The sequence below is a fragment of the Drosophila innubila genome (assembly GCF_004354385.1).
Source record: "Drosophila innubila isolate TH190305 chromosome 3R unlocalized genomic scaffold, UK_Dinn_1.0 2_E_3R, whole genome shotgun sequence".
NCBI lineage: Eukaryota > Metazoa > Arthropoda > Insecta > Diptera > Drosophilidae > Drosophila > Drosophila innubila.
The window spans coordinates 23,107,901-23,132,955 of NW_022995380.1; the positions used below are offsets into that span (position 1 = coordinate 23,107,901).

General features: G+C 36.2%; 2 protein-coding genes across 2 annotated transcripts; both read right to left on the reverse strand.

Moving 5' to 3' along the window:
- Positions 1–519: 519 nt before the first annotated feature.
- LOC117790458 (serine-rich adhesin for platelets) lies at positions 520–14,635 on the reverse strand. Its single transcript, XM_034629912.1, has 13 exons — positions 14,518–14,635; positions 11,396–11,550; positions 8,269–11,273; positions 5,402–5,553; positions 4,877–5,011; positions 4,560–4,817; positions 4,138–4,477; positions 3,990–4,076; positions 3,242–3,392; positions 2,870–3,179; positions 2,714–2,813; positions 1,386–1,529; positions 520–1,235 (listed from the first exon to the last, which is right to left on the reverse strand). Exons 3-13 carry the CDS (start codon positions 11,061–11,063, stop codon positions 791–793), a joined length of 4,917 nt encoding a protein of 1,638 aa, XP_034485803.1. The 5' UTR covers positions 11,064–11,273; positions 11,396–11,550; positions 14,518–14,635; the 3' UTR covers positions 520–790.
- Positions 14,636–16,026: 1,391 nt separating this feature from the next.
- LOC117789455 lies at positions 16,027–17,566 on the reverse strand. Its single transcript, XM_034628488.1, has 2 exons — positions 16,190–17,566; positions 16,027–16,098 (listed from the first exon to the last, which is right to left on the reverse strand). Exons 1-2 carry the CDS (start codon positions 17,564–17,566, stop codon positions 16,027–16,029), a joined length of 1,449 nt encoding a protein of 482 aa, XP_034484379.1.
- Between the last annotated feature and the right edge of the window lie 7,489 nt (positions 17,567–25,055).

The following is a 25,055-nucleotide window of genomic DNA, read 5'->3' on the forward strand; positions in this document are numbered from 1 at the left end:
ACATCCAACTCCTTTGAAGTTTGATGACTTACAGTGGATTTGGAAATTACTTGGATTATGTTATGCCGTATCCCTTATTGTTTTTGTAGGGGAGTTTTGCGTGGGATATTGGCAATTAAAGCGTGTGGCAAGAGTTAATATTACAGTATGAAAAAATATAATCATAGAACTTAAAATTTTTATCTGCATATATAAAACATAAACTTCAAAATAAATAATTAAATAAAATATAAATAAATAAAATATAATAAAAGAAATCTAATTGTATTTCTTAGTCAAAAATGTAGTAGAAATTGCATTAAAACCCTGAAAGAGTCGTAAAATAAACAATCTTGTTGATTACTTGAAAATTATATGTTATTTTTATTTTAAAAAGGACATTACCTATTTTTAAAAATAAGATCTGCTTGCTAAGCAATTTCAGTACAATCAATCAGTACAATTTATTAAAATATTGATCTGAAAAAGCTGAAAAAGCTTAAAAATTATTTGAAATTATATTTAATAAGTTGGTAGAAAAATTGTTAAAAATATTTACATTTATTTCGTATTTGTTGAGGTTTCATAAACCAATTAGATTGTATTTTGTATTTTACAATTTTTATATAAATTTTTTGATTTATTTTCATTTAATGTGAGTGCTTGTTGATAACTCTTAATGGTGCAATTACCGGGTAACCATCGATAGATAGGGTATTTGTTAGTCGTAAACACATTGAAAAGAAGTTAAAGCACCTTTGGTGTGTAGAATTTCGCGAGTATTTCCAAGGATTTCCAAAGATTGAGATGATCATACAGCTGAGATCATGTGAGCATCGTCCTCGTTGATGCGATCGTTTGTGATGCACTTTTGATTGACTTCAATCGTGTGATTTGATTCGGTATCGCTGGGTTCCAGTTCCAGCTGCTCCTCTTCGGTGTCACCCTCCGAGGAGCCTTCTCCCTCTTCCCTATCCTCCTGCTGCTCCACATCGGGGGATTGCCGCTCCTCGTTTTCCTCGTAGATGACATCACATCTGATGGGTATCGTTTTTGATGGCGGCTTCTTTCTCAACGCTCCCTCTCCGCCATTCTGCTGTAGCTCCGACATTTGAATTTGCATTTCCCTTAATCGATCGGTGAGCACAAATAAATCTCGCTCCTGGCTATCGCAACGTGTACGCAGCTCGGTGATTTCTCTCAGATCCTCTGGTCGAGGATCACGTCTCTCATAACGCATGCGCATCTCCTCGAATCTGAAAGTGAAGAATGTCTTATTTAGATGAAGCTCAAGATCAATCGCACTGGATTGAAGACAACAATCACGACATGGCTAAGCAACAAGTTATATAGAGTAATGCACATTTTTATGATTATCTTAATCCTCGTCTGGAAAGTCAACTTACAGATTCGTCAGGCAGCGACATTTGCGATGCAGCTGCTCGATCTCATTCGCATTGCTGATATCGCGATTATCCAACGCCGCCTTCTCGGCATCGTATGCCGCCTTTAAGTCCTTCAGATTGCGCTGGTGCCGAAGCTCTACATCGCTGTGTGGAGTCCGGTTGTTGTTGTTGTTGGTATTGTTTTGGGTGTTAGGATTGTTGTTGTTTTGGGTTGTTTTGAGAGGTGTACACAAGCATAGAGAGCGGTAGGTGGTAGGTATATAGCGAAAAAGAGAAAGTAAAAGATATATATTTTTGTATACTCGAGCTTTGTTGGGAGCAAAATGCAGGATTAACTTATTTAATGAGTGATTGATTACAATTAATTGCCATCATTAAATGCCATTGGAAACTGGTTAGTTTTCATGTTGGATGATTGACTGGTTGATTGATTAAAATAATTCTCATTCAATAGCTCTAGATTTAATTTAAATCTGATTTATTTCATTATTGTCTATGGATTAAGATGTTGATAAATTGTTTGAAATATTCAGAAATATATTTTAAGAATGATTGATTAGATGATTGACAGTTTGATAAACTAATTTGTTGATTGAAAAAATTTACAAAATGGCATTTTTCAGATCCTAACTAATTAACATTCGAATAAAACCAAAAATAAAATGATTATGTGGTTGATGGACTTATAGATTTTTACTGATTGACCAAAAATTATTTTTAAAATAAGTTTAAGCATTAAATAACTTTAAAAAGATTTCATCAAATGATTGATTAATTAAAATAAAAAACAACAAAATAAAATAACATTTGTAAATGCGGATAAACAGCAGATAGTCTTAAAAAAGTGATTATAGTTGAAAGAAACTTTTGTATTTATTAAAATATTGATTGATTAAAATGTAAAAAACAATGGCAATCTTTGAAAGGGAGCTTAGAACTGATCAGTTGGACAAGAGGTGACGATATTTGATATAGAGCACAGCGATAATATTAAACACTAAACATGCTAAGGCAATCAATGGCGACATGGTCAGATATAGCACATAGAGTGTTGGCATATACGGACACGCCCCCTTCGCAAGCACACACAAGGCGGTCGCCGATGTTGAATAATCTAAACCAATGCAGCTGATCGTCGTTATAGAAAGAAAACAAAAGACACGTTTGGTAAGTGAATCGAGGCAAGCAAATGAAGTGAAATGAGAAAGATGCACTCAAATGGAATTGAAAAATTTTAAATAGTTCTACAACAGTTAACACTAATAAAAAGGATTTCGATAGGCAGGCTAGCAGGCATCTGATATTTTTCAACAAGGATTAATACTCACTTCATTCGTTCCTCGGCAGCGGTCATTTTGGCGCGATGTCGCTCCACAAGTGCATGTAGCGCTTCATCCTTTTCGGCTTGAAGTTTGGCTTTTTGGGTCTCTGTAAATCATGAATCAATCAAAATAATTCGTGGAATACTTCGACTAAATCCTTACCCAGCTCTTTGCGATGGGAGTCTACCATGTCCTGTGTGGAAAGTTGCAGCTCCTTGGCGAATTCTTCCTTGACTTGGCCCAGACGTTCACGGAATTTCTCCTCCATTTCTTCCTTCTCCGCTTCAAACTCCTTTTTGAGCTTCTCCTCCAGCTCCACGCGACGATCCTCCTCCCGGCACATGGCATTCTGATACTCACGATCTGCACGATCCAGATGCATGCGGGTTTGAAGCAAAGCATTATCGGAGCGTTCCCTCAGCGTCAGAAAGTCTTGTTTCTTTTGTTCCAGATTCTCATGCAGCTCATCGATCTGCAAGTAAATTCAGTTATCAAAGGAGTTTTCTTCATATTGGTTAAGTATTTCGAAGCAACCTCTGCACGCAGTTCCTCCTCGTTGGATGTGTAGCGATTGGTCAAGGCGCGTAATTCTTCAATGTGCTCAGCTTGAAGCTTGTCCAAGGCATCGCGTCGTTCATCCACATAAACGGATTCCAATTCATTTGTCAGTCTTGTCATCTCTGTGCTATGGTTTAAAAAAGATCAGAAATATTCATAATATAAAAAGATATTTATAATATTGGAATTTATAAGTAAATTTATATTAACACATTTCAATTTCCTCTATAAAAATCGATCGTGAATGGTATTGAAGTATTTCGAATTTATTATTACCAAGTGCACATTAAAGTTAGCAGTAAGTAAAGGATTATTTCTGTATTTAATACAAACTTATTAAGTGACTTATTGACTCAAAAAACTTTTAATTTAAATGGAAAGAAATCTTAAAGTTTTTATAAAGTTTAATTTTAAATCGATTGTTAATAGATTAATTGACTGATGGTAATAATTAGATAATACGTTTAAATTAGTTAAATTAAAAAAAAAAATGATTAGCATTAAATTAAAAGGTGAATGGTTAAAGGATGCCCAGATTGATTCACTTGAGTCACAAACTTCTTTAATATAAGGGAGCAATGTTTTAATTTGATCAATTCAAAAATTAAAGATATTAAGACAATTTTGTAAATAGAATATAAAGGTAAGTTCTGTATTAAATGAAGCAATCTATTGATTTTTAAATTAACTGCGCGCTTATCAGCTTAATTTAAGGACTACTTACTAAAGTTTATTTTCCCAAAAGGCGGCAGCTTCGTTGCGCACCTCATCGATGCGATAAATCATTTGGCGTTCCTTGTCATAAATGGCACTAGCCAAAGATAAACAAGTTTGATTGATATTAAACACTTTTGATTGATTGATTAACTTACTTATCACACTGATATTTGATCTTACGCACAGCTTCGATCTGTGTTTCGAGATTCTCATTGGCCGTTTCCAATTCCTCCTTCAGATTCTCAATGCGTTCCATGAGTGTTTGTATCGAACGTTCCTGTTCACTGACAACGCCGCTTAAGGACTTCACCTGAGCCTGGCAAACGCGCAGATGTTCGGCCTCCTTGTGACGTGATTGCAGCTCCAGTTCCAGCTCCTCGGCCTTGGCCGATGCCTGTTTGCGTTCGTAATTGGATTTGTCCATTTTATCCTTGCACTGTCGCTGCATTTGCCGCATCTGCCACTCACAATCTGACATCAAAGTCTCCTCGCGTTCTATCAATCAATCAATCAATCAATCAATCAATCAAAAATCACATTTCTTTCTCCTACTCTCTCTTTCTCTTTCGCTACTCACCTCTGTTGTGGGTTCTGAGCATTTCGAATTCTTTTTGCCATTTATCCTCACAGATTTTACGCTCCGCCTCGGAATACTCCAATGTATTCTTGAGTATGCGTATTTGTTCCTCCAACTCGGCACGTATTTTATTCACCTCATTACGCCAATCTTCAACCTCGACCTTCGCACTCGCCAGCTGAGTTTGCAAATTGTTTGCCAGACTCTGCGTCTCTTTGTACTTTTCGGTAAGTTCGTTGTACTGCGATTGCAATGCATCTACAATAAGATCGAGTGTCTAGAATTTAGTAATTCTTGATTGAAGTTCTAAAATCTACCATATTTGCGTCGGAATTCATCCTCATCATCACTGTACTTGTGTCGCAGATGTATCTTTTCATCCTCAAGCAGTTTCAGCTTTTTACGCACATATTCATCATCCTTTTGAGCCGCACTCAGTTCTCCTTGGAGTCCTGAAAGTTAAGGCATGACATTTTATATGAGTTTCTAATTTTTTGTGTAAATATATTTTAGTTTTCTGATTTTTTTTTTTTGATAAATAGAATAGATTCTTAATTTTATGTCTAAGTTTTATATTTATAATTTTTAATTCTTTATAATTTTAATTTTAAAACAATTTTTTATCTTCTTCTTTGTTTACTTTACTCTGTTGATAAAGAATTAATTATTTGACTAGATAAATTTATTTCTTGTGTAAATGTATGCTGATAACTTTACACTAGATATTTTCAAATTTAGTAATTTATATTTAAATAAATTTAAATTTCATTTTATTTATATTAAATAATTTGAAAAGTAAAATTTTCTTTATTTATAAAATAAATAAATACTCTAATACTTACTATCTACATTCCATTGTTTGAGCGACAGTTCCTGTTCCAGATTTTGTATCTTAACTTGCATATCGCTTACTTTTACCTCCAAACTCTGAACATTTCTGTGCGCATCTTCAAGCTGTGTGGTGAAACGTGCCTTTTGAAGCTTAAGCGCTTTTCTAAAAGAAAATAGAAAAGGAAATTTCGTTAATATTTTTGTTGGTCTTAAGAGCTTAACAGATAGATAAAAATATAGCTATAATATGTATAGTTAGTCAACAAATGTCTAGAGAAACCGCATGAAAATAAAATGACTCACAGACGTGAGCTGCACACGCATTGAGGTCTTATGTTAGATATTTTACAGAGACATTAAATAAATGTATAAAAAATAGAAATTATAATAATTAAATAACATAAATATAAGCAAAATAAATACATGTACATATAAATATCTGACGCAGTTGTATACGAAAAATTCATTCGTAAAATGGAAATGAGGTGCAAAAAACATTGGAGAATGTCTTCCTCACTGTTACCCATTAATTGCTTCGACGTAGGCAATGCACGGACACACAAACACATTGGCAATTTTTATATAATATTTGTTGTGATTGGCTTTGTGTTTTGTTTGGTTTTCGCATTTGCTTTAAACGCAAAATAAAATACGTTTTAATTGTATCTATCTATCTATCCGTCCATCTGTCTATCTATCCTTTGTGTATATTTTGTGAAAATGCGCAAATCTATTTTTATAGTGTTCGTTTCGTATATGCAATTTGGCAAAAGTGTTAGGGATACGCTCGCGTTATAGAGACAATGAGCGGCAGATTTATCAAAATTGTGACACGCGATTTAGCGTTGCGTTTGAGAGCGTGCTCGAACATGACACAACATACAATACACAAAATGTATCTTGCAAGTTATTTCAATTATTTTTGGCATAAGTTTGGTTGTGCCTGAACTTTGCCGAAGAATGTTTCTTGATGCTGCCTCTCGTTCCCCTCCCCCTTTACGTCTATTCTTTTTATGCCCAAGTTGTTCATGAAATTACTTAACAGCGTAGTAGTTTATAAGATATTACGCATACGCCCCTTGGTGCCGTTGTGTTTAGCATAAACATTACTTGCGATCAATGTTAATTGTGTAATTGATGTGAGGAGCAGTGTTTATTTTAGCTAGCCATCTCCATGGGCCAGCTGCTAAATCAAGTGCAGCTCCTAAATTTCGTTCTAATTACGCGCATTTGAAATTTTTCACAATTTTCATCATCTTTGCACTGCGCGTCCGGTGCAAAAGACAAGAAAATAAACTAAAATAAGCCGGAAAAACTAGAGCAGGCGGCTCGTGTTCTATGCACATTTGACGCAGACGCCGCTTGCAAATATGAAAACAAAAATTATCGAAAAAGTAATGAATGAAGAGGAAGGTGAAGGCGAATGGAGGTGAAAAACTTGGGCGTGGGAATTGCAAACATCTTGCCAACAAATGACGAAGGGAATTTATTTTAAGATGATTTACGATAGACCAAATACATTGGAAAACCTCCTGATAAATGTTATTAAATGCCATTCAATGGGCTTATTTGTTAAAAATATTAAACAATTTATATTTATACGTATGTGAATAATTAGAGGGCTGCCAAGTATTTTGTTGGCAAAATTGGCGAGACACTTGTCGAACCGGCTGTCACAATCCCTCATCATTTTGAAGGCCAAACAATGGGGCAGTATCAAATACAAAATAGTTTATAAGCTACGTATACGTAATATGAAGAATATATACATTAGAGAGGGCAGTAAATGCCAAACAGGAATATAATTGGATGAAGAATATATTTATAATTAATTATACATAAAACAATTAAGTATATATTTGCTTTGTTTAGCATTCATTTAAAGCTTAGCTTACGTATGCGTAATATAAGCAATATGCAAATCACTATAAATTCTGGAAATTTATATAAAATATAGTAAAAATCCAAACACAAAGATGAATGCCAATTTTCTGCTTTTATCTTTGGCTGAAAATACGCATATATGAAAAAAATTTTGGAGAAAATATTTTTTGACATTCATAGAGTACACGTAGAGACATATTAAATTAAAATATAAATATAAAATAAAACTACAATAGAACTAGATTGAATTTCTTAATACATCTGGATATTAATGAATTGTCAATTTCCTGTTTGAATTGAAGAAATTATATTCCTATATATATTCAAATTGCGTATACGTAATAAAAGAAAAATATATAAGTGCGCCACCGGAAGTAACAAAAGAATATATATATATATATGGAAAATAAGAAGTTATATACAATTGTTGTGAATTTCTGCCTTTGATATCAGACTGATGCTCTTAAAACATAAATGATTGGCAGATATATGCCGGGAAAACAGCAAAAGATATCTACACTATATATACTTGGCATCTGCTTTATAAGCTAAACAACAGCTATAGAAATATATACATATATATATTTGTGTGTGTGTGTGTTTTCTTGACTGGAAAAATGTCGTGAAAAATCACAGACAAGAAACAACGCAGATCAAGATGAATGGCTGACAAGATACAGCGAAAAACGACGCAAATGGTATGGAAAATGGAAATTTTGCTGGCATAACAGAAACTGATTAATAAACGTGTCACAAAGTTGATGGCACAAAGGAAACGTAAACGTCCATTGCAGCTGGCAATTCAAAGTTGTTAGTAGGTAGTACAATTATATTACGCATACGCCGCGTTGCACACACAACAATTATTTGTAAACAAAGGCTGAAGCGGTGTTGAGTTGAATTGAATTGAATTGAGTTGAGTTGGGTTGATTCACACATTAGATCATCCAGTTTGGCATTAGTAATAGCTGGTAATACATGGCGTATACGTTACTTGAGCTCTTGCGCCTCACGGTTGCCATCCTGCATCGAATTATTGAGCACACAGCCATCCTCGACAATCTCAATGGTGTTGCGGCCAATGCAACTGTCGTCGAGACTGCGCTGCATGGGACTGTTGCTGCGACTGCGTGCCGAGGCAGAGGCAGAGGCTGAACCAGCCACGCCCCCCTCAATGTGAATGGGTATGAAATGCACATTGCCGAGGCTATTGCCACCGGCGCCATTGGTAATATTGATATTGAGATGGCCATCAGAGCCATTTGTGGCAGTTGTTGTTGCACTTGTTGTTGCTGTTGCTGTTGCTGTTGCTGCTGTTGTTGATGCTGTTGTTGCGGTCGTTGACTCAACGACAACGTCGGGCAGGCTAATGCTCTCGATGCAGACCAAACGCTCGTTGAAATGCTGCTCATCATCGAGTTCGTCGCACTGCAGCAACATCTCCTCGCAGTCGCAATCGGTTGACGTTGAGTTGGCATCCCGTACGAACGGCATGCGCAGCGGCAACATGCGCTGCACTGGTGGCACTACCGTCTGTGGCAATTGCTGTCGCTCGCTGCCATGTGGCATGTCATGACCGCTGCCGCTGCTGATGCCGATGCCCGAGTCCGCGTAGCTGCTGCTTAAATTGGAATCACTTTTCAATGCGCTGCGTTCGCTGCTCGCCGATTGCCTTGAACCATTGGGCGTGGCACGTTCCACCTCATCGCATTCCATGTCCAGCGCCTCGTCCAGCTCATCATCCTCGGGCTCCGGCTCTGCATCCTCTTCAGCCTCCTCTTGAACATTCTCCAGCTTGACATTGGTCAAACGTGTCCAGGGTCGGGTTATGCCATTATTTGCCTGCTGATAGATGGTTGTAGGTATGTCAAAGACCTCATCCTCTAGAGTTTCCACATGTGCCTCATTCAGTTCCTCAATGTTGACGCCATCGAAATCATAGAAGACTTCCTCGCCAGCCACATTTGCCTGTGGACTTTGACTTGGACTCTGCTCGAAGCTGCAGTCCACGACGGTAATTTTGGGCAACTCATGATGTTGCTGCTGTTTCTGTTGACGCGGTGGCGCCACAGGCACATTTTGTGGCTCGCTCACGAACGACTCACGAAACTCACGCGGCGTGCTGGCTCGTGAGCTGTTTGCCGATGATTGCTGCTGTGATTCGTTGGGTTTGGCGCTGGTTTGGCCCATGCTGTTTATGATTATATCACTAGTGTTGTTGTTGTTGCTGTTGTTGCTGCTTCGGCTGCTGCTACGGCTGCGTTGCAGAATTGCATCGCCTTGCTGATCTTCCGCGACAGTGTACAGCTCGACGTTTGCCGCTTGAATAAATTCAGCACTCGCATCTCTGTTCCCATCTCGCTGCTTTTGGCTCTCTTTTGCCAGCTGCTGCTCCTGTCCAGCTGAATTACTGTTACTTCGCTCTCGCTCACGCTCTCGCTCTCGCTCTTCTGCTCGACGCTCTTGCTCTTTATTGTCGCTGTGCGTCGACAGCGCTGCGCTGTGTCGATTCTGTGTGCTATTATTAGACATAGTCATTTGATAACTATTTGTGGACACGGTCGCGGGGTCGGAGTTCGTTTCAAGGTGTGCTGTTGCCAATGCTGTTGGTCGCGTTGTTAGCGCCTGGCCAATAGCGATTACGTCGTCGTTAGCTGTTTTGGACTTGACCACAGACTGCTGTTGTTGTTGCTGCTGTTGTTGTTGTTGTGGCGGCTGTTGCTGTTGCTGATTCCTCTGCTGCCGCTGATGATTACGTCCACGCGCCATGAAAATATCAGTGAGAAACTCGCGACTTCTTTGCAACGTTTTGCGTTTCTTGTTCACACACTCTTCGGCTGCACTGTCACAGTCCCTATTAATATTATTTGTATTTGTATTATTATTATTATTATTGTTATTATTATTATTGTTGCCTCGTTGCAAACCAGCTGTCAAATTGCCCAGCGATAGCCGCGATAATCGTTTCTGTTCGTTCGATTGTTTCGATTGCCGATATTTGACCGTTTGCGTATCCCTCACAGTCTCCTTATTCGTCTGCGTCTGCGTCTGTGTCTCCCTTTTCGTTGTCGTCTCTGTCTTTGCGTTTGCGTTTGTGTTTGCCGTTGCATCAATTACCGTGCCAGCAATTTGTAATTGTTGTGGTGCATTGCCATCGATTATTGGCCCGATACGATTATTGTGGCAATCCGTTTGGCCAATATTATAGCTGCTGCCAATTAGCTGACCGCCTTCGTTGTTTGCCTCGTTTTGACTGCCCGTGGCATGCCCAGCAGCAGCAAGAGTAGCAGCAACATCAGCAGCATTTCTATCATGATGTTCATCAACAACAGTCGTTGTCCTCGCCGTTGTCGCCGCATTGCCTTTGCCCATGTTATTTATATACGACGAGTACAACAAATTGTCGGAGCGCCAAGAGATCGCTGAATTGCCATTAGCAGCAGCAGCAGTAGCAGCAGCTGTTTTTGCTAATTTTACACATTGCGACTCTTCGTCGTTTGCCTCTTCGTCGCTGCAAAAGTCCTCCAACTCTTCGATCACAGCTCGGCGCGGCCCTACACTCTCCATTTTCACTTTCTCTCTTTGGCTCTCTGCCGCACTGCTGCTCTCTGATGTGCTGAATACGTAACGGCACTCAGCGCCATTACTGTTCTCACTCTCAGTGGTGCTCCTGCCAATGGCTGGTGTTGTAGTTGTTGCTGTTGTTGCTGCCTCTTCATCGTCACTGACATCGTAGATTTTGTTTTTATGCGCCTTTCTCAGACGCGTGCGTCGCAGCAAATTAAACATTTTTGTCAATTTGTTCGCTCTTCACACACACACACAAACACTTACAAGTGTGTGTACATATTTAAATATATTTTATTTTAATTTGTATCTAATTGCATGTCCATCGTTTCTTGCTGTTTCCACGCCTTTCTTTCTTTCTCTCTTTCTTTCAATCAATTGTTCGTTGTTTCGTTTATAAACAAATCGTTTTCATGTATTTTCGCATTCAACCTGTTGATATAAATACAAATATGTATATAGTTATATTTACATATGCATTTATGACACATTCTGTTACTAATTAACATTATAATTAACATTACATTAGCTTTGATCAATGTTATTGAACTTACCGCAGTAGTCGACGAGAGATACGAACTGTCTGACGTCTGAACTGGAACTACTTAGAACTGCGATTGCTCCATGCGATGACAAACGCTGGACAAATATGTTACATACTTATGCAGATGCATGTATGTGTGGATGTATCTACAGACCCTCAAATACACTTGACAAAAAGACACATGGCATAATTAATTTTAATTGCGTTTGTATTCTACGGATACGTTATAACGATATGAACACATTGTTTATGATAAAGCCACTCAACAGTTTGCATTTCACTATGTTAAATTCGTGTATGTGTATGTGTGTGTGTGTGTGTGTGGGCTTATGAATATTTATTGATGTGTAGCAAGCTAATTGTTAGTTATTGTATTCTATCATTATGTGTCATCAGCAACAAAAATACAATGTCGATTAACAGTCCAATCTGTACGTGTCTGTATCTGCATAACTCAAGAGTGAATAACTGGCTGAAAATGTAGGTGAAATTGCAGTTGAATTATTAAATAATGTTAATTACTAAGGCAGCAATAAAATAAAGATATTAAACATCAATGACAGAAAGCTGACTACTCTTATAAATTTAAGACTTGCAGGAAGTCGATCTTTCCAATAACCTCTCTAAGAATAAATCTGTCTACTGTATATTCCTTAAATTTAAATAAATAGCGGTAGACTAATTATTTTCTCACCATCACATTGCGTACTCATCAACCTTAATTATTTTTTGGAATAACTCTTTAAATTGTTACATAATTTTCTCAAGTTTTTACTGTGCTACTTTTAAATTTTAAGAACATATTCTTCTAATCATAATGCACTTTTGATAAAATTTTCGATTTACACTTAATACCAATTTTTTTCTCTCAGTGTAATCCATTTGCACTGAGTCAGCGAGCACTTCATGACTTCGCCAAAGTTCAAATTGCAGCAACGTGACAAAAATAAACTAATCAGAGCCCCGTGAAGAACATCATCATAATCTGTAGTAAAAGTACGATTAAGTGTAAGGAGGCATGTATGGAAGGTAACTCCGAGTCAATGTCTAGCGTCAGCTAACCAATGGAATAGTTTCAAGTTCAGGCAATGCTCGCGGGTCTCTGCACATAAACAGACCAATTATAGACAGCAATAAAAATGGCAATTTCCACGTTCTTCAACGAGGAAAGAGAGATCTCTAAAATTAGATACCTCAAAGATGTATCTATGTACCAATGTTATAGGGCCAAAAGGGGGAAGGTGGATGATCCTACATTGACGTCACCATAAATGATGCGAAAACACAGCGCGTTTTACAAGTTGAGAAAAACAGACCCCATTCCACAGTTTGTGTCCGTTGCATTTGATTGTTCCACTAATTGATGAGGCACGGCAAAGTGTTGTGTGCCTGCGATTTTCAAGATATTCACGAACTTCTGCTGCGCAATATTCTTCCAAAGAAATTTTCATTTATTTTCAAAATAGATAAAAGACAGAAATAAAATTTCGTCTTGAAATTTGCGTACAATTTGGAATACGTCAATCGACTCGGATCAAATGGGAGCAAAAGAGCAGGGATTGCAGTTTTTGGCAATAAATTTGAAGCTAAGCAAAGCTGAAAATAAACAAATCTGTTATAGAGAGGAAGAAAGTCTGCGACTATGAGATACCCCTTAGAATAATATGCGACAATGACCTTTGAATGTAAAACTTTTGTGTTATTTAACTTTTGTATCATTTTTCTAATACTTTAACTTATTTAATTATAATCCGATCGTTATAGAATTTAAAGTTTATATAACTTATTATATATTTAAAGCTTAAATAGTATCTATATTTCTGCCTGCATATTAATGCACAAAATAGTATTGCACCTTTAGCCATATTTCAATTATTACAGGGTATAAGAGCGGAAATGATGCACCAAGAAAGCAAAGGCGTTATATGTAATGAACAGAAATTTAAATTTAATTTATGAATGAATTTTCAGACTCAAAAAATAAAATATAATAAGCGAATGTGCAAAATTACTTTTTAAATAAATTTAAAATAATATCTTGTGGAGATTATCCAACATAAGCACAACCGCCCAAATACCGACCTAATTAAAAAGTCGTTCAAGTTTACAACCTCGACGGATGCCATCAGTTTCTGTTATTGAATTAATTTTATTTACATTGTATATTATGCCAATTATTGCCCAATTTCAGAAAAATTTCTGAATAAACTTGAAAAGTTTTATGTATGGAACAAAAAAACAGCAACAAAATAAAGCAAATAATAAATGTAGCAATAAATTCTGCACTTGGGCCAATGCCATCTGATCCACAGGCATTTCACATAAAAAACTCGGTTTTTTTGTTCAAAGAATGTGAATAATAATTAAAATATAATAGCTAAAATATTTCGCATGCTTTGTCGTGCTGTTTAACATATGTTTTCGATATGCCCATCAGTATGGGAATATTTATGTGGTTCAAGAGCACTTCTAAACTGCCACTTGATGCTTGACGTGTGGAAAAACAATTGAAAATTATTCGGGGAAAATAGATTGTGGACAAACGAGTTGGGCAACTTTTCCTGGTAGCGCATCAAAGTTTCCACTCTCAGCTGCAGCTCACTTTCCCTTTCTGATTGTTTTTTTTTTTGTCTACGCCTCCGCCGATTTGGCACTGGGCCAACTGACATTGACTGATGCCAGACCCAGCCAAAACCATGCAGACTATTCTTTTTTCTAAATATTTTTCCGTTTTCTGTTCTTTTTTCTCCATGTCAGCGCGTGTGTGGGTTAATGTTTTGCTTTCGACTCTTGTTAAGCTTTTTGTGCTTAGCATTTTGTGATTTTATAAACAGTTTAGCTTTACAATATCTCTTCGTTGGCCAAATAAACCGTGGAAGGTGATAAAAAATTTGTTGTCTGAATTATGAATGCATATAAAACCGATTTGTAAGGGACAGCGGGACAAAGGGCTGGCATAAATTTAGAAAATTAAGGGGAAAACATTTCAGACTATTAGAGCATGTGACAGGCAACTAAATTATTGCGACATAAGGATTTAAATTGCGTTTAGGTGTTGAGTAAATTAATTGAGCGTATGCCGCATCCAATGCAAAATTAATTGTATAGCATTTAATGTAATTTTCAACCTACACACAGAGCACAACTTGAAGAGCTTTTGTTTAGTTAACAAAAAGTGTCTACACACATTTATATACTACTTTTTCATTTCATTTCATTTCAACTTTACAACACAAAAGTAGCACAATATTATTCACTATATATCTTTTGTGTATATTATTTATAATTTATATTATATTATTAATTTAAATTTGTCATTTTTAATAGCACTTTTGTCGCTTGTCACTTGCTAACACTTGTTATGTCGGCACATGCGGCGTATGCGCAACAAATGTTCACGCCAAAATCATTTTTCCTACACAGAAAAAGCACTCGGCGCACAGCTTCCAAGCGGCGCAACAAACTTTTCACGACTGAAAACCCGGCTGCCTCATCTGTCTCATCGACACCGTCGCCGCGAGAAAATTTGTCGTTGTAGTGAAATTCGTTGCTGCAACAATCGCCTATCGATAGACAAAAGATCAAGGCTTATTAATGTAAAAATAATTTTAAGTTAATAATATTTTTACAAAAATCATAAATTCATTTGCCTGAGTTTTTTTTGTATCCCAATTTTTTATACAGTCTATTCTGTCTCTTCTGACCAAATAATGATAAAAATGATATTTCGCATGAAAGTCGGTTTAGATTTAAAAAAGTAATGCAAATTTAAAGTCTGGTAAAATTTGAACTTTAAGTGATATTTTTATTTAATTTAACATGATATTTTAAAAAAGAAAATTAAACCTTTTAGAATTAAATTTAATTAATATGGATTACAAAAATTAGTACACATATTTTACATAAAAAATTTACAGGAAAATTCTGTTGTTGTGTTTAAATAAAATAAGTTAGAGATACATTTTTTAACCTGTTCATGATCTTTGTACAAATAAAATCTTTACAAATATATTAACTAGAAAGCATTAATTAAACGGATTTAAACTACGTGTTGTACAATATTCTTAATATTTAAAAGTTGGGATAAACTTTATAGTTTATTTTTAAAAATTCAAATAGGCGAACAGAGTACCAAATGAAATATCTAATATTTAATTATCACTTGATTATTAAACTAAATTGTGTCAACAGTTACACATATTTTTGCTTATATTTATTAATTTGATTCCAGTTGTTCTGTTTGTGATTATATGGAATGTTTTGGTGATTATTTATGCTGCCGAATAAAATATATAATTAAAACGTGCATAAATTAATGTTATAGAATGATAACTCTGTCAACTCTTTTTTTCTTCCAGCGAACTATACAAATTTCTACAACAAACACCAGTCCGGCAAACAAGTAAGAAAATCCAATTAATTTCCATAACCAATTCAAATCATTTCCAGATAACGAAGCATAATCTTGACTTTCTGTTGGGCCTTGTTTCGGAATATGTGTCATTAGTTTCTGATAAGCCACGAGCACCCAATGTTTGTAAAAGCCCATGCTCTGGGTCCAATGCATATACTCCTCCAAAGCAACCTTATAGACGGAGTTATGCCTAAGAATACCACTCACAGGGTGACCGTTGGTTACCATTAACCCTTGGGACTTGCAAAGAACTCTTCGTTTCTCGAGTTTCTGAAATTGATCCACAGTTTCCCACATACCTGTAAAGATATGATGAGCATAGCTGGTGTTTAAGGATAGTAACAATCTCTGTCGTTGCTTGGTTGGCATTATTTGTATGTTGGGTATGACTTTGTTGAAGAACTTTTTATCGATTTCATTGATTATGTAATTATAAGATCGTTCATCGAATATAACTGTTAGTCCACTTTTCCGAAGCTCCTCATAGCTTTCAATCTGTTTATAATGAGGTTGCTTGATAAGAAGAGTGCTCAAATTGGCATTAAAAAAACAGCTGAAAATCAAACTAAATATGCTCATGACCATCACCATCTGCTGAAGCGATAAACTTGTTCTATATCTGGCCAATGGGAACGGCAGTCCCAATACCCCGCAAAATGCGTATAAGTTTATAAAAAGCTTCGCATAACTAAACCGATATCTACGTCGAATAATCCTATAGGTTGCCGCTACAATTAGAGTCTCTAGTACGGCAAACAAAAAGTAGGCTCCCAAAACGTATGACGAGTAGGTTCTTAGACCCTTATAGACATCCCCTATGCTCATTTCCCTGGCACAGGGAACCACAATGAAAATGCCGCCAACATCGATAGCCGAAACATATTCAACATTTTGTGTTTTCCATTTTACTGCATGTACAAAAGCTTGAATCGGCAGATCAAGTTCACCATTTATCGTCATTCGATGGACTTCAGTCCTGCCCAATTTTCCCACCTCGCTAATTGGCCGATTCAATCGCAAGCTGATATTATATTTCTTGGCAAACTCTTCTATAAGTCTGTCATAGCAACCATACAACTTCTGTTTTCCCGTGTGAATATCCTTTGCCAAAAGGCTATGAGGTGGTATCAAATCAGGCAATATCACGGCTGTTTTCCCGTTAAAGTTGAGCCAGGTCTTGACAAAGAGTTTTCCATCAAATAAATTCGAAATACGCTTTAGATTTGGACGAGGAAATGGTTGAAGTCGATAGGCAACAATTAGTTCATTCACATCCGACGAGGTTGAATGTAGCACAATTAGGCTGAGAAAGTTAAAGTTACTTGCTTGTTCAGTAATAATATCCAGGTAGGCTCTTAGATTCGATTGAGTACTCTGCAGCCAGATAATAACTCGTGATTCCCTCATCCGATGAAGATCCTTGGCTAGAGATGTCAGTAATATGTAATCTGCGAGCTCGGACATAAAAACCAGAGAAATTGCCTCGCTATTGAAGAGATCCTTAACATTGATTATAGTGAATTCATCAAGGCGTAGAGTGGGTATAAGATGATGAGGATTAAAATCCTTCATGAGGCAGTTTTTATCCTGTCGACGTTTTAGGAGCAACAAGGTGTCGGCGGGTCTTTCCTTTATCGCATTTTGAATAACATCGTTGAGATAGTTGATTTGAGAATAGCCCGACTCCAAGGAGATTGAATGAGTGAAGAATGTATTAGGCAACAATAGTAATAGCTGGATCAGAATGTAGCCTCGATTAGCCATCATTTTGAGCCAAGTATAAATGAGTAACTAAATTCCCTTTAGAATTATACAGTCCTAGCAAATTGATAATTATTTTAATTGCTTTTAATGTCCTCAATTATTTGTCGAACTCAGTTTGACACCTGTCTTGAAGAAATTGACAAGCAGAACAAAACTTAAGTATTGAATTCGATAATTTTAATCAAGTTGTGAGAGGTTATACATGATTAAATTGCTTTTATATTTACAGAACATTCTTAAGATTATTGAAGTGTGTTATAACAGAGAAATGTAATATTATTAAGTGTCGCATTAGAATACAAAACACTACAACTAAATATGTATTTATATGTGAGCTTTAGAACAAGGACTTTTTTTCGCAACTTAAGAACAACTTGTCAGAAATTCTTTTTAGTTAAGTTAAATAAATGGATAAAATTACGCATCTTAGAGACAATTATTATGTTAACTAACCGCTTTACAAATGTTTATGTTTTGCGTGAGATGTTCAATGTCAATTACAGGCCGCACGTCATGTCTTTACGACGCTAATTTGATTAATTTGCAATGTTCACAGAGGCCGTCACACGTGTCGGATGCGTAATGTTCGTTATGCAGCGCTCAAACAGTTTATTAACCGTTAATTAACGCTTGTTATTGTCGAGAAAGTCAAGTTAATTGAACATACTCTCGTCCTTTTCATTATGCTGATTGAGTGTGAAATGTCTTCATGTCAGTTGGAAATGGGCAAAACTTAAAGTCAGCCAAGTAATTACTCATATCTTATTCCGCTTTTGATTGAAGTTAAAGGTCATCATTAATAGCAATCGTTAGATATAGGAATCTACTATAATTGTATAGAAAACTATTGTCTTTTATTATCTGAAGTGTTTTCATTTTGAATTTGTCTTCTACTACTGCTTTTCTTCTTTTTTTTTATGTTCCCGATTTTTTATAGCAAATGTTGAAATTTATAATTTTCTTTTTGAATGCTCAAAAAAAAACGTATTATTGTTAATCCCTTTTTTTATTAAGCTTAAACAATTTTGTTTTGTTTTATTATTTACTGCGATTAATTCAGAAATACTCAGTAGCCTGATGTCATTAGCATACAATATACAATAATTTTTCCAGCATTTCCTTGGCCTACTCCGCCATGCCGCCACGCGTTCCAAAAGAAAATTGAATAATGAAATCTGATTATGCGTCAAATGCACACACTCTCACACATGGACTATTTTCAATCTAGAAACCGCAATTTGTATTTTTGCCTCAATTTTGTTATTTTTATTTTTTATTTTTTCCAATTTCCATTTGCTGACAGTTGCAAAAACTCGCGTGTGCTAAATGTTATTTATAATAGAATTTATGCCTAGAACCAAACCAAACTATGGACCAATGCAAATGGCAGCCCATCGGAGGCGCTCCAATTTCAGCTGAAGTACGAGTTGAGGGGCTGGTGGGTCAGCAGGCGGTTTTTGGGGGGCGTGGCAACCGCAAAAACTCAGCAACAGCAATGGCGGCAGCGTTATAATAAACCATTTTGTGGCTGCGCCCAAAGCATTTGAAAATGACTAAAATAAATGTGAGTACTCGTACACACGCTATGGGTACTCTAGTGCTATGTATGAATGTATTCATTATTGAATATGAAATTGAATATGGCATTTTGGGCAAACAATGTTTGACGTTATATTAAAATGCAGTCATCAACTGGTTTTCCAGCTCTGATTCTGATTCTGTTTCTGTGCGTTGTGGCGTGCAAATTGCATATCTCAATGCCAATACGAGTGCTCCCCTCTCTCTCTTTCTCTCTCGCTGTCTCTTTCTGTCACACGTATCTCTTGTCAGCAGTCTGGCCATGAAATAGCCGCTGGCGGGATGTGTCAACAGCTGTTCACGCATTGCGAATGTGTTGCATAATTTTTGGCGTTTGGTTTAACATGAAGAACGGAAAAAAAATACGCAGGCAGAAAAGTCAATTTAATTATAACACGCGTATTTAAATTTAAATCAACTGTTTGCATGTGTGTGTGTGTGTATGTATGAGTGTGATTTACAATGTCAGTTGCCGCGACATGGTCATGGTATTTGTAATAAATGCTTTAAATGGGCTTAAATGCCTTTAAAAATGATAAATTTCTCTCTTTCTCTTTCTCGCTTGTTGTAAATTGTTCAGACGGCCAACTAAACGGAAACCGCGTTGCATGGACATACTTACACACACACACATGGACAGTGTGTGTTAGTATGCCAATGCATGGCGTCTGTTGCCGCAAAGTATGCTACAAAATTTTCATTTTCATGTGCCCAAAAACCAGCTTTACATTTATTGCACACATACATACATACCACACACTGTCCTTGCCACACCCCTTGCTCCTGACAATGGGCGCTTGGCCAGCAAGAAAAATAGAATTGTTTATTTGGCTTCGCCTTTTCTTATTTAAAACTATTTTATGTGGCGCTGTCCCAACGTAAACTTTTGGCCAGAAAATTGTTGCCAAGGCACCAGCAGTAAGAGATGTGGTACAAGGCGGTGCAGTGTGTAAAATAGGGGATGGAAATAGAGCAATTGGAGTGTGAAACGTTTTCACTTCCGTGTGTTGGCAGAGGCTGCTGCCTCTTTCAGCTGCCCCGCCTGCTGCTGTTTTCCCTGCACTTTTCCTAACATGCACATAAAGTTTAGTCGATTTTCTGCAGTTTCTTTTTGTTGTTGTTAGTGGTGCTGTTGTTGCTGTTAGCCCAAAATCCCATTTGCCACTGAATTGTGTGCACACATTGAATTTGTAGCCAGCTTAAGACTCATAGAATCTATGAGCATTAATAGATATTTTTTTTGGTACATTTTTCGGTAAGATTGTTGTATAGTTAAAGGCGCGCAAAAGTTGTTGAAGTTTTATTTTGGTTTTCACAACACAATTGCAAGCTGCAACACATTCGTGCCACATGCAGTGTGACATTTATGTGACCAAAGCGTTGGCAATGGTCAACACTTGTCTATGAATTATGGCTTTTAAGAAAAACATCAGAAACAGGAGCAGCAGCTGTTTTTGTTGTTGTTGTTGTTGTTGGAGTGCCAGCTAGAGAGAGGCATGCAACGCTGACATATTTAAATCCATATGCATGTGATAAATGAAGCCATGAATATACAACCAAATGGAAGCTAAATTTAATGTCTTTCATGAGAAAAATGAACTACAAAATTTAGTAAAATTGCATTATACTTATCTATTTAAAATTCAATTCCAACTTAGATTTTAAAGAAATAATAATATCATTCAATATTGTGAAAAAATAGTGTGGTGAATATATATTACAAAATTTGTAAAACCTTTCAATTTAATTATATGTGTTAAACATTTAATAAAAATATTTATTTTTACTATGATATTTTCTGACTATTACTTACAATAATTACACTTTTCTTTAAATTACAAAGTCGAATTTCGGTTTTCGTCTTTGTTGCCAATAATCAATACTTATTTCTCCAATGAAAATAAAAATAGAAATGGCATAACATAGTCCAATTAATTTCCAAACCCAGTCTAAATCTTCGTAGATCAAAGAAGTCGGTTTTAAAATTATTTTTTCACTCTTTGATAAAGCAAACATTGTTTGTATAGATTCTTCAGTCCAGTGTTTTATATATCCAAACGCATGTGACCAATAAATAAATTCATTAAGAGCCTGTATATAGACAGAATTAAATTTTAAAATTAAATGATAAGAAGACGATTGTAAAATATTTAGCTCATGAGGCTTACATAATGTTTTTCTTTTATAAAATATTTGATTTCTGTTAAAAGAGTCCCACATGTGTGAAAACACTTGAAAAGCAATGCTGGAATTGTGTTTAAATAACATTAGGTTGCGTTCTTTGTTCTGTACAAAAACCACTTGATGTTTATCTAATTGAAGTTTTCTTGTTTTAATTTCTTCTTCTATGATTTTGCGATATATAGTACCAAATAAGACTGGTATTCCTGACTCCCGTAATTCCTTAAAGTTTGTAATGTGATTCTTAAGAGGGCGTATGGTCAATAAAGTACTCATATTAGCATTGAAGTAAGAGATAATAATCAGACTGAAGATACTCATTAACATTACGATCTGATGCAGGGAAGTACTTCGTTTATTCCTGTTAACTTTAACTGGTATTCCCAATATCCCACTATATGCATTTAAGTTTATAAAGACGTTCGCATAGCTGAACCTGTATCTTCTGCCAAAAATCCGACAAGTTGCTGCCACAAGCAGAGTCTCAACCACAGAGAACATCAAGTATACGCACAGCACTATTAGAAGACAGCTCTTAAGCCCTCGGTAGACATTACGTATGGGTATTTCTTCGCCACATGGGACAACAATGAATAAATCTGAGATCCCTACAGCGGCGGCACATTCCAGGTTGCGTGTCCAAGTGCGACCATGCATCGATAGATCAATCTCTTCATTTAAAGTCATATTGATGATTTCATCATCATTAAGACTTCCCATTGTGTCCAGAAGTCGGTGCATTCGAAGATGAATGTTGTGCTTCCTTGCGAACTCTATTATAAGTTTATCCAAGAATCCACTTAAAATATTTTTTCCCGACTTTTTGTCTCTGCTGAGAATACTTGCAGGACTATTTAGATTTGATATAACAACAGCCGTCTTATTCCGAAAGTTTCTCCAGTAACTGGGATAAATTGGACCGTTAGTGAAATCTGTGATGTGTATAAGACTTGGACTGGAAAATGGTTGAAGACGATATGCAACAATAGATCCATTCATATCAGCTGAGATTAAGTGAAGCACAATTAGGTTGAGAAAGTTATATTTACTAGCTTGATCAGTTATAACTTCCAGAAACTTCTCCAGAGTAGATCGAACATTCTCCAGCCAGATTATAATACGTGTTTCCCTCATTCGATGCAGATCATTGGCCAAGGCTGTCAGTAACATGGAATCTGCGATTTCAGATATGCAAACCAGAGCAACTGCCTCGCTGTTAAAGAGATTCTTAACATTGATTATGGTGGATTCATCAAGGCGTAGGGTGGGTATAGGATCATGGGAATGTAACTCCTTCAATATGCAATTGATGTTCTGTCGACGATTTAATAGCAACAACGTTTCAGTAGGTTTTTCTTCTATCACCTTTTGAAAAATATTGTTGAGATAGATGATCTGAAAAGAAGCTGGCTCCAACGAAGTTGGATAAGTAAATATTTCACCAGGCAGCTGTAGTAATAGCTGCAGCAAAATGAAGCCACGATTGGACGTAGACAAGGCTAACATTGTGAGGCAAGAATGGATAAGTAACTGAATTCGCATTAGCTTTTCAAAATCTAATTGAATGTGTCAATTATTTTAATTGCTTTTACATCTCAATCGATCTAAACACGAGTGATGTTATGTGACAGCTTTAAAACGTGTACCTTCAGATAGTGTCAATCAAAAAATACTTCGACTACTTTTTTTTTAAGCTCTACAAGAAATCATTAATGACGACATCTACAAAAAAATTAATTTAACTTATTTATTGGCGTCAAATTAAAGACAAGTGAATTAAAAGCAAAAAAGTAAAACAATTTAATTTAAATAATAGGAATTAATTTATTCTTTGAAACAGGTATTTATTAAACATATTAGTAAAGGTTGAACGAAAAATACATTGAATTAACATAGTTTATTCCGACGAAAGGTTAGGTAGTAATCCGATACTTTCAGTATCCTTAATATAGAAAAAGCTATTCTTAATATGGTTTATTTTTATAATTTGTGGTGTTATTTTTATTAGAAAATCCAAATATGCCTTCCGATTTGTCTACACACAAAAATTGAGCTAAAGTTAGATAGATTTGGGTATATTTAAACTATAAAGATATATCTCGGCACTCGTCTTCTTTGCCAGTAATCTATTGATATTTCCCCGAAAAAAACCACAATAGTTGCGGCATAGCATAGTCCAATTAATTTCCAAATCCATTGTATATCGTTGAAGGACAAAGGAGTTGGATGCGGAAAAGATGTACTTTGATTCTTATATAACGCCAATTTCTCAATGGCTTCCAGAGTCCAGTGCTTGCTGAGACCATTGGCATGAGTCCAATAAATAAAGTCATCTATGGCCTTAATATAAATAGAGTTGGGCTTTAAGAGTCCGTGAAGTGGATAGTCCCTAAATATGATTAACTCAGAAGACCTACATAGAAATTTGTCGTTGCATTTCTTTTGATATTTGTCCAAAACATACCACATTTTAGAAAACATTAAATGTGCATGGCTCGAATTTCTTGCGAGTATCATTTGCATACGTTCTTTGTTTGATACAAATACAGCTTGGTGCTTAGGTATTCTAACGCGGTCTCTTAAGATGTTGCGTGTTATAAGACCACGAAGCATAGTATCAAATACAACTGGTAATCCACTCATTCGAAGCTCTTCAAAATTAGAAATTTGATTACTTCGGGGACGTTTTGTTAATAGAGTACTTAAGTTGGCATTAAAGAAACAGTTAATAATCAAACTGAAGATGCTCATTAACATTATAATATGATTTAGAGAAAGCCTTCTTCTATTTCTACTTAAGTCTATGTATAGTCCCAAAACTCCCCGAAATGCACTCAGATTAACAAAGAGCGTCAAAGCGTTGAAATTTAACTTTTGACCAAAGATTCGACAGGTTGCTGCCATAAAAAGAGTCTCAGCTACAGCAAACACAATATAAACACCTAAAATAATTAAGAAAAAAGTTCTAAGTCCTTTGTAGACATCTCCTATTCCCCATTCTTCCCCACATGGAACTACAATGAATACACTAGAAAATGCAACAGTAGATGTGCATTCTGCATCTGATGAACAAGTGCGACTATGCATCGGTAGATCAATTTCTCCATTTAAGGCCATATTCACGATTTCATTATCATGAATACCTTCCATAGAATCCCTTGGTGGGTGTATCCGAAGATGAATGTTGTGCTTCCTCGCAAACTCTTTTATAAGTCTATCCATGAATCCACTTAAAATATACTTTCCCGACTTTCTGTTTCTGCTCAGATAACTTTCTGGAGGATACAGACTTGGTATTGCAACAGCTGTTTTGTTCCGAAAGTTTTTCCAAAAATTAAGGAAGATTGTCCCATTATTCAGATCCATGATACGTACTACCTTTGGAGCGGGAAATGGTTCAAGTCGATATGCAACAATCGATCCATTGACATCAGGTGATATGGAGTGAAGTACGATTAAACTGAGAAAGTTATAGTTACTTGCTAGTTCAGTAATAATATCCAAGTAGGCTTTTGGATTTGATTGAATCTCTGCCAACCAGATAATAATACGTGTTTCCCTCATCCGATGCAGATCCTTTGCCAAAGCTGTCAGTAGCATGGAATCCACGAAGTCGGACATGCAAACTAGGGAAATTGCCTCGCTATTGAAGAGATCCTTAACATTGATTATGGTGGATTCATCAATGCGTAGGGTGGGTATAAGATGATGGGGATGTAACTCCTTCAAGATG

Excerpts from the sequence above, each read along its gene's own strand:
- LOC117789455 (XM_034628488.1), bottom strand. The coding sequence starts at position 17,566 with ATGATGGCTAATCGAGGCTACATTCTGATCCAGCTATTACTATTGTTG. Across the intron at positions 16,099-16,189 it reads ATAAAAAGTTCTTCAACAAA|GTATGTGGGAAACTGTGGAT; the intron begins GTCATACCCAAC and ends ATATCTTTACAG.
- LOC117790458 (XM_034629912.1), bottom strand. The coding sequence starts at position 11,063 with ATGTTTAATTTGCTGCGACGCACGCGTCTGAGAAAGGCGCATAAAAAC. Across the intron at positions 5,554-8,268 it reads CGTGAGGCGCAAGAGCTCAA|AAAAGCGCTTAAGCTTCAAA; the intron begins GTAACGTATACG and ends ATTTTCTTTTAG. Across the intron at positions 4,077-4,137 it reads ATCAAATATCAGTGTGATAA|TGCCATTTATGACAAGGAAC; the intron begins GTAAGTTAATCA and ends ATCTTTGGCTAG.